At 41.5% G+C, this 9,488-nt stretch overlaps 1 protein-coding gene across 1 annotated transcript; it reads left to right on the top strand.

Moving 5' to 3' along the window:
• The first annotated feature begins 3,728 nt into the window (after positions 1-3,728).
• On the top strand, positions 3,729-7,633 carry LOC143564003 (uncharacterized). The gene is made up of 3 exons (XM_077051407.1): positions 3,729-3,975; positions 5,040-5,607; positions 6,075-7,633. Exons 1-3 carry the CDS (start codon positions 3,751-3,753, stop codon positions 7,589-7,591), a joined length of 2,310 nt encoding a protein of 769 aa, XP_076907522.1. The 5' UTR covers positions 3,729-3,750; the 3' UTR covers positions 7,592-7,633.
• Positions 7,634-9,488: the final 1,855 nt, after the last annotated feature.

Here is a 9,488-nt window from a genome sequence, read left to right as displayed (position 1 = left end):
GCAACTAGTCGTCCATTCAGTGTCTGAGCTTGCTTGATGGTAGTAGGTGATTCCATTTTGATAATGGCTTCGACCTTTTCAGGGTTCGCTCTGAAGCCATCTTTAGTAACGATGACTCCTAAGAACTTCCCTTCTTCCATCCCAAAGGAACACTTGCTCGGATTGAGCTTCATGTTTATCTTTCTGAGTGTGTTGAAAGTTTCTTCGATGTCTTTCAACATCGCTTCTGGCTCAGGGCTTTTGACGACCAAGTCATCCATGTAAAGTTCCAAGTTCCTCCCAATTAGGGCATGAAACTCTTTGTCCATCAGGCGTTGGTATGTGGACCCTGCATTCTTAAGTCCGAATGGCATCATTTGATAACAAAATGTGCCATCGGGCGTCCGAAATGCGGTTTTGTCCTGGTCGTCTATGGCCATGTGGATTTGATGGTACCCCTTATACGCATCAAGGAAGCATTTAAGGCGAAACGGTGCTAACGAATCTACCTTAAGATCAATTTCGGGTAGCGGATATCAATCTTTGGGGCATGCTTTGTTTAAGTCTTTGAAATCTATGCACATGCGCCATTGTTTGTTAGACTTCGGTACCATAACGGGATTTGCAACCCATGTTTGATATCTGCTTGGGTTCTACACGCGTTAGCTTGTTCTGCCCCCATTACTCTGCGCTTTTGAATGACTGGCGTAAAAGCCGGGTCACAGTTGAGCTTATGCTCTGCCTTACTTCGAGGTACACCAGTCATGTCAGCTGGTGTCCACGCGAAGATGTCAGCGTTTTTCTGTAGTAAGCGTTTGAGTAAGGTGCGCGTAGGATCAGTGATTGTTGGGCCAATGGTAACAGCCTGGTCAGGGTATTTGCCATTGAGGGCCCATTTTTCTGGTTCGGTGATGGTTGGGTTAGCCATCTTTGGTTTGGGTTTAGATGAGACAGATGCGATGCATACCTGGGGAATACCGGTGATCATCGCTACACCCTCAGCTGTTGGCCATCCCATCATGCCGTGGACTGAAGATACCACGGCATTGAATCTTGCCATCCCGTCTCTCCCGAAAAGAATGTCGTATGTGTGGTGTGGCTTCCTCATCACGACGAAGTCCACGTCTTCTGTGCGGGAGTTTTTCCCGTCCGTGAGAATGACGGGGAAAGATAGGATACCCAGGGGGGTGTTCGTGCTGCCGTCGAACCCTTCCATCGAGGCGTAGACCGTTTCCAGGCGTTCCTTGTCTTCGTCGTCTAGCTTGTCGAAGAACCGCCTGTACATAACCGTTGACGAGGCGTCGTTGTCAGCAAGAGTGCGGGAAGTGATGTAGTGCCCCAGCTGGCTTTTGATGACGATTGGGCCTTCTTTGCTGGGTCCTCCTGGCACTCGCGGGAAGCGCACCTCAGCTTCCTTCCACGCGCATGGTTCTGTCGTTCGTCTTTTTCTTCCTTTGATGTTACTATGAACCATGTGGATGCTGATGTCAACGGGTTTTCGTCCGTTGCCTTTCTATCGGTTATCAATCCTCCCTCCATTGTTGATTGATGCCACAAGGTGTGCAAGTCTTCCATCCTTGACGAATGTTTCAACAATATCCTTCAAGGATGTACACTCCTCAGTGTTGTGACCCTTTGTCCCGTGGAAGTCACATGATTTGCTCTGATCCGCATTAGGTTGCTGCTGGATCATTGGAGCTTTTGGCCATGGGAGTTTTCGGTGGCAAATATCTCCGTGACGCTTTTGGTGAGTGGCGTCCACCGGTGTTTTCGGCTTGATGGGTGCGTGTTATCCCTTCCGCCTACTAGAGGGCGAGAGCTGGATGAGGTGTCAAAGTTTACCCTTGACTGCCAAATACCTAGCTTCCTCTTTTTGTTTTGCCGGGCGGTCCGAACGTTGTTTTCTCTAGTCCTCTGCGTGTAGAGGTGTGTATTCTAGGGAAGATCTCTACCCAGTTGCTTCTCCGTTTCGGCAAAGCGCTTGGCCGCCGTCATGATGGCATCCCATGTGGATGGCATGCCGTCCTTACCCGTCAACGTGCGGATAAGCTCTGGGTATTCGGCGCCCTGGATGAAAGCGGCTGCGAACAAGATCTTCGCTTATTGTGCCCAGACTCAGCTTTTTCGAGTTGAAACGAGTGATGAAGTCTAGTAAGGATTCATCCTCCTCTCTAACACAGTTGAGGATCGTCCACTGCTCTTCAGTATATTTCCTCTGTTGACTGAAGTGTTGGCTGAACTTGTGTTGAAAGTCCGCCCAATCATAGATGTGATGGACCGGTAAACGATCAAAACATGCTCTGGCCGCTCCAACCAGCGTCATCTGGAACATATAACACCATGTGGGTTCCGTCCAGTTGCTGACGGTTGCCCCCGCTATGAATCTGTTCAAGTGATCGTCTGGGTCGGATATACCATCATAAGTGCCGATGTTGGACATCTGTTTGGCACTATTCGGGGCGATTGCTTCCGCAATGTCCCTTGCAAATTTGGACGTTCCCGCATTTGCAACAGTTGGTCTAAAGGTTTTGGAGAAGTCACGTGGGTTTCCCCCCGCGTTCCTGTGTTTAAAGGTTTCTCCAAAATTCCTTGGTTGGAAGTCCGTTTCCTTGCGCTTCCCTTTCGCCCTATGGAGAGGGTTTGCGTCACTGTCGGACTCCTCCCAATCATCGTCCACGTACTCGCACTCATTGCTCATGTTGAGCTGTTGTCGAGTGTTTCCAAATTCGTCAGCCTGCTGGAGTGAACGTAAGCGTTCATCCAACTCAGCTTGGAATTCCTTCTGACGTGCTTCCGCCCACGCTTTAACTTGATCAAGTGTTTGGCGGGGGAGCCTCGTCTGTTGTCTTTCCACCAGAGTATCAATGAATCCCAGGGGATGATTATTTACTGCACTTGCCCCGGCTTGGGTAACCGGGGTAGTGTTCGTAAAATTTGTATACTCGCCGGTGTTCCCCCCAGTAGCTGGGGTTGTGGTTACCGGGGTTTCTTGGTCACTCGCTAGCCTTGGCACCGGAGTAACCTTAACCATCTTTCCAGAGGTTTTGAAAAAACTGAGAAAATTAGTTCTAGCTTTTATGCACGGATGGCGCCAATGAAGAAACACTACGTGGCCCCGGCCAGATTACGGATAATCTGGGGGTTAAATAGATGTTTCCCACGAGGGTTAGTTCCGGCAAAGATGGTTATTCTTCAGATGACCTGCAAAGCAGACACCGTAAGCTTGTCACTGAGAAGGAGGGGTTCCTCCTTATTTTCTCCTATTATTATTATTCTTCAATGATTCCACCAATTCCTATTTCTTCACACCTCAAATGGATGATGATGATGATAATGATGATGATGCTCTTCTTCTTCTAAGGTATTATTATTATTTAATTAATTCATGAAGGCTTTGGGGGTCATTGTTAATAATTTACATAAACTACTCACCTCATTATTTGAAGTTTTATAAAATAAAAAAAAAGACTTATAATATTTTAATTGTTTAGGGTTCTTAATTTCTGATAAGTTTGTTTATTGATTTGGGATTTTAATATCTCTTTCTTTATTAATCTATTTAGATTTAGATTCTTATTCACTTCATTAACTTGTAGTTAGGGTTCTTAATATGCTAAATTGTGTGTTAAATAGCTTAGCTGAGTATACTTTTATTCAATGGAAAAAATATATGATCTACTGCTGTTAATTAATTAATTAAGATTCTTGGCAACATTAACATTTTTATTTTTATTTTTATTTTGAATGATTTGTTTACCGATTAACACAGGTATGGGAACAGAAGTGCATTATAAGAACTTGTTCCCAGGATATCACTCCATGAGAAATGTTAATGAAGATTCCAGTAATAACAGCTGGCATCTATTTAACGCGTTGACCAACGACCATTATTATGACGGTTTTACTCAACAAACCGTCACGGATCCGTATTCTGGCCATGATAAAGATGGGCTGAAACAAAGAATGCTGCAGCACGAAGCCGTCTTCAAGAATCAGGTACTTTCTACATAGCTCAAAGTTAGTTTTTGTAGGAGACTGATGTGTTAATCGCATTTGGTTGGTGGGTCGAATTGTTCAATCTGATCATGACCCATATATTTATTCGTGTAAAAACATTAAACCTAACCTGGACGCACTTAAAATCGTGTATAACCCGAGAATGACCATTTAACCCATTTATCTAAACGGGCCAAATGGGTTGGTGGGAAATAATCAAGCTGTAAATTTGATAATCGGGTTGGTGGATTTTAAGTACATGGGTTAGAAATGGGTTCGGGGTAGACATGTCTGTTTAATTATGCCAACCCAAAACATGACCAGTTTAACCCATTTATGTAAACGTGTCAAACGGGTGGACAGCTAATAATTAAGTTTTAGTCTTGCTAATTAGGTTGATAGGTTTTGAAACAATGGGTTAGTGGGTCGACCTGTTTAACTAAACGGGTTAAACAGGTCAACCCAAATACCACCTGTTTAATCAAACACGCCAATCCCAACACCACGTGTTTGATTAAACGGGTCTACCTGAACATGACCCATTTTTTAACCCGGTTGGATATCTAACCCAAAACACGACCCATTTAACCCATTTATTTGAACGGGCCAAATGGGTTGGCGGGTAATAATCAAGTTATAAACTTGTTAATTGGTTGGCGGGTTTTAAAAAAATGGGTTAAACGAGTTAGACAAGTCAATCCAAACACCACCCGTTTAATTAAAGAGGTCAAGCCAAACACCAGCCATATAATTAAAAGGTCAAATCGAACTCGACTCATTTCATTAAACATGTCTAACCAAAACACGAACAACTTTTAAATGAGTTAGATATTCCAACCTGAACCTTTTAACCATTTATCTTAATGGGTCAAACCGGTTGGCGGGTAATACAAGTTGTAAACTTGTTAACCGGATTGGTGGGTTGGGTTAAACAGGCCGTAGATGGTTTAAACAAGTCAAGACGTAGACGGCCCTTTTAATTAAACAGGTCTACCCGAACACGACCCGCTTTTTAAACGGGTCAGATACGCCCACCTTATTTGATTTTGTGTTATTCATACCAGGTTTACGAACTCCACCGTCTATATAAAAGACAACAAGACATAATGGACGAGGTTAAAAGAAAGGAGTTTAACAACTACCCGATTTCTATCGACACATCATCTTCCTCAAGCCCTCAAAAACCATATAAAGATTCTGACAGGTGGCAGAATCCTAGCTTCCCATTGGGTAACAGTAACATTAAATCTAGATCGTCCATTTTTGGAGTCGATATAGGTAATTCTTCAAAACGAGACGGTTCAAAAGATTGTGAGATAGTCGAATGCAGACCTTCAAAAGTGAGGAAAAAGTTATTTGACCTTCAACTTCCAGGTCACGAGTATATTGACTGGGAAGAAAGTAAACATATTTCTGAAGTCTCGAGCTACAAAGAAAACGGGCTTGTAACTCAGAATGGAGTAAAAACGTTTCTTGATGATGGTGGAAAGAAAGACGGATATGCATATGCTGCATCTGGTCAACAGTTTATGCGAGCTAGGGGGTTGGCGGATCTTAATGAGCCCGTTTATGGTCAAGAGGTTGACTTTCTTGGCACGTTTGCTAAACCAGAGAGATTCAGTAATTTACCAGGTGATTCCTTGTTTTAAAGTTGTTATATTTAGGTATTTTGTTATTAACACTAAAGAACTGCAAAATCTTAAAACATGCTAAAAATTTAACTTTGAACTTAAAATCTTGATGTTTGAGTTAAATTAACTTTAGTTAATTGAAGGATGATATTCAATAAAGGTGGCAATTTTGACCCATTTACAAAAAAAGGGTTGATTTGTTATTTATTTTTTATCTCTAACAAGTCAAATGGGTTTTATACTTTTAGCGAAATTAGTTGCCCAAAAGTAAACGGATCAATGTGTTTAAAGTCATCCAAAGAGTATTGAAAAGCATAAAAGCCCTCTAAATCACTTTAGTTATACAGGTTTTGAAACCATATTTAGCACATTATTTATTTTTAAAATTTAAAAAATGTCTTTGCGGGCTGACTTGTTATCGACCACTCATTTGACCCATTTAACTAAACGGCTGTGCATCGTGAACAGGAAATAACGGAGGCAATGCGAACCACACATCTCAATATTTTGAAACCAGTAAACTGGTGACACCTGGCACAATGCAACACTTGCACAATAAAGAATTTCGACATCGAGGAATATATTCAGAAATATCTTCAAATAAACAGGATTATTCCTGTTTTAATCAAACCCCGTTGCTCTTTAACGCGTCTAGTGCATACCCGTTTGCAAGCACCTCAAATATGGGGAATTCCTTGTCTTCATCATGGATAAAGTCAACTGATAGTTTGACTCACAATTTAACCTCATTACCACCCCACACATCATTTTTATCATCTCATAAAAACCATGAGGTTTTTAGAGCTAGAAATGGGAATGGGTTTTACAACGGGTCTTCATCCAAGCCGAAAGAACTCCCTTCAAGATTGCGTTCAGCTGGTTTCGGCTTTCAAAAACCTTTTAAAGGTTCAAACTTTATTGATTTAACAGATACCACCAATGATATGGACTTGAATACCGCTCAAAATTTGTCAAAAGAAGACGATAATTCAAGAAAATGCGACCAGTCAGTGTTACCATGGCTTAGAGATGCTGATCTGATAGAGAAGAAAGATAATTCTTTGTGTGCTAATACAAAGTTATTAGGGTTTCCGATTTTTGAAAACAAGAAAAAAGATGATTCATCTGCTGTTTCAACCTCAACTGAACACAGAGGAATTGACATTAATGTGCCGTTAGACGATAATGCAGATGATGATGATGACGATGATACAGAAATCAAGAATTTCAAGAATCATTTTGACTTGAATTCTTGTGTTACTGAAGATGAAGAAAGTTTGTTAGTAATGGAGTCTGATAAACACTCAACGAAGACAACACTGGAGATAGATTTAGAAGCACCTGTTGTATCGGATATCATTGAAGACGACGAAAAGATTGCAGCTGAAGCAATCATTGCAATATCTAGTCAGCAAAAACACGTGGGGCCCATGTCTGACAACGACAATGACAGCAGCGATGATCGACTTTTATGGTTCGCGGAGGTGGTCAACTCACGTGAGACGGATGAGTACGAGATGTTGACTTTACAGTTAGAGGAAGTCAAAGAACAAGATTACATGCCGACACCACTGGCCCCTGATTTGCAGGAGCCAGAAGAAGTGGTGCCTGCTTGTAGGCCCCGGAGAGGGCACACAAGGAGAGGTAGGCCCCGCAGGGATTTCCAAAGGGATATTCTTCCGGGTATTACTTCTTTATCAAGACATGAAATAACTGAAGATCTTCAAATATTTGGAGGGTTGATGAAAGCGACGGGGCATTCTTGGAATTTAGGGTCAAGGAGGAGCGGGAAACGGGTGGGAATTCAGGGTAGGAGGAAGGCAAAGGCGGTGGAGGCTCCGACAGCCAGATCACCACCGCTACCGCCAGTGTTAGAGGTGGTGGGATTGGATGAAAGAAGGTTGACGGGGTGGGGTAAGATAACGAGGCGGCCTCGGAGGCAAAGATGCGCGGCTGGTAATTCGGTTGCGGTTCAGTTAACGTGATGTTTGTGTGAATTGATGAATTGTTGGTTGAGTTTATAAACAGATGTGTTTTTTTTTTCAATATATACTATGATTAAAATGATAACATTTGGTTTATAGGGTTGGTGTGTGAAATGGAGTTTTTAGGCATTGTCATGGTGAAGCTGCGGATGAGGTGAAACTGTGAAAGTGTTACTGGAATGTATTCGTTGCGTCCTCTAGGTGTTTGATAAAATGCCTAACCGAGAATTTGTTTACGGGTCCGGATGAGGGTTGATGGACCAATCGTCAAGTCATCTAAAAACCTAATTAACATGAATAGATAGGGTAAGTGTGATATTGTATCTAGAAGGAGGATGTAGTTAGTTTTACATGTTATGTTTGATTACAAAAGTAAACACAGGCAATATGATTTAATTACTATACTATTTAGCTACATAAACTATAAAAAAAGTAACACAGGCAATTTGATTACAAAAGTAACAGTATTTTTATTTTATTACTTTTGGATAAAAAAAAGAATCAAAGTAACCTTGCGAAGTGATGAAGTCCTCCTCGATGTTTGGATGTCCCAAATGTTCTGGTTGCGGATATGAAGTGGCACAGTTGTAGTTTCGCCCACATGGGCTAACATAAAATGGACATATCAAGTTCCTAAGTGTCAAATCATGAAACAAATTGCTCACAGGCTCGTAAGGAAAGCAACAATTTAACTCCTAAAGTTAATCAACCCCATTGCCTCGAGAATGATTTCAGTCGTAACAACAATCAAAAACAGGAACACCATTTCTAACAAAATGCAAGAACATTGCATTACAAAAGTTTAACCGCTAACAAGCTTTTTACATACACCAAAAACAAGACAAAATGTTTGTCTAAGTACTTTTTGACAATTTAGTCTCATATATAAATGCCATTTGAATAAGAAAAGCAAAAAGCCAAACTTAGTCTCGCGATTTGATAAAATGAAGTCTTTTAGGTAAGCTTTGTATAAAGCTAACCAGCATATGCTATAAGCACAACTTAGCATGCAAAAGGATCATTCTTTTACTTCATTTGCTTTTGCTTGTTTGGCTTCATTACCTGTATTACACAAAGAAGTTTATAAAGATACTAAGAAAAACCAAAGAATTGAAACTGGATAGATGAGTTGTTTCATCCAATGGATGGAATCTAGGAGCCTATTGTCACGACCCTCCTAATTTCTGATCAGGATGGTTCGTTTCTCCGGAGTATTCCAATAGATTCAAGGGCATTATCTTGGATATTTTCTAAGGAAATCCCTAAATTTTTTCTTAGAAAAATCTGGTCATAAGCTGCTAGAAAGCTCCATGTAAATGTCTTAGATATTTTGTAATTATGTAATATTAGAAGGACCTAGAATAGAAGAGTCTAGAAGTAGGAGGGAGTAGTATAAATAGATGTAAATCTGCTAATTTGTAATCACCTTTCAAAGTTGCAATACAAGTTTCCCTTGTAAAACAATCTTGTGCTATCTAAGTTCCTTTAAACAATCTTTTTTCCCTTTTCAAGTCTTAGAATCGTTGCTGCGTTTTGGTGATCAAGGCTGATCTTAGAAGGTCTCTAAAGAGCCGCACGTGAGTCTAAGGGTTAACTCTGTAACAAGTGGTATCAGAGCACGTCGATTTGATTGGGAAATGGATGATTCAGGAAAGGTTATAGGCTTGGGAATTGCTGCCGGTAAAGGAGAGCGTGGGCGAGACGAGTCTTCGCACCACGGAAGCAAGAAAGGTCGTGGGTCATCCAAGGATAAGTCCTTTGTTAAACGGGTGACTGAAATGGAGAATTCAGCATCCGAGTTGGAGGCTAGGCTAGATGACGTTGTCCAACGAGTGGAAGTGTTGGAGACCGATCTTAGTGACCTTCGTGTGGACATGAAGGCTACTTTTGATGCCAT

The sequence above is a fragment of the Bidens hawaiensis genome, unplaced genomic scaffold (assembly GCF_021521415.1).
Source record: "Bidens hawaiensis isolate Kalapana, Puna unplaced genomic scaffold, B.hawaiensis_p1.1 tig00021687_1, whole genome shotgun sequence".
NCBI lineage: Eukaryota > Viridiplantae > Streptophyta > Magnoliopsida > Asterales > Asteraceae > Bidens > Bidens hawaiensis.
This window is presented reverse-complemented; position numbering and strand designations above follow the sequence as displayed.

Bases quoted from the DNA above. Each gene is read 5' to 3' on its own strand.
- LOC143564003 (XM_077051407.1), top strand. From the start codon at position 3,751: ATGGGAACAGAAGTGCATTATAAGAACTTGTTCCCAGGATATCACTCC. The intron at 3,976-5,039 runs GTACTTTCTACA...TATTCATACCAG, and splicing joins AAGCCGTCTTCAAGAATCAG to GTTTACGAACTCCACCGTCT. The intron at 5,608-6,074 runs GTGATTCCTTGT...CATCGTGAACAG, and splicing joins GAGATTCAGTAATTTACCAG to GAAATAACGGAGGCAATGCG.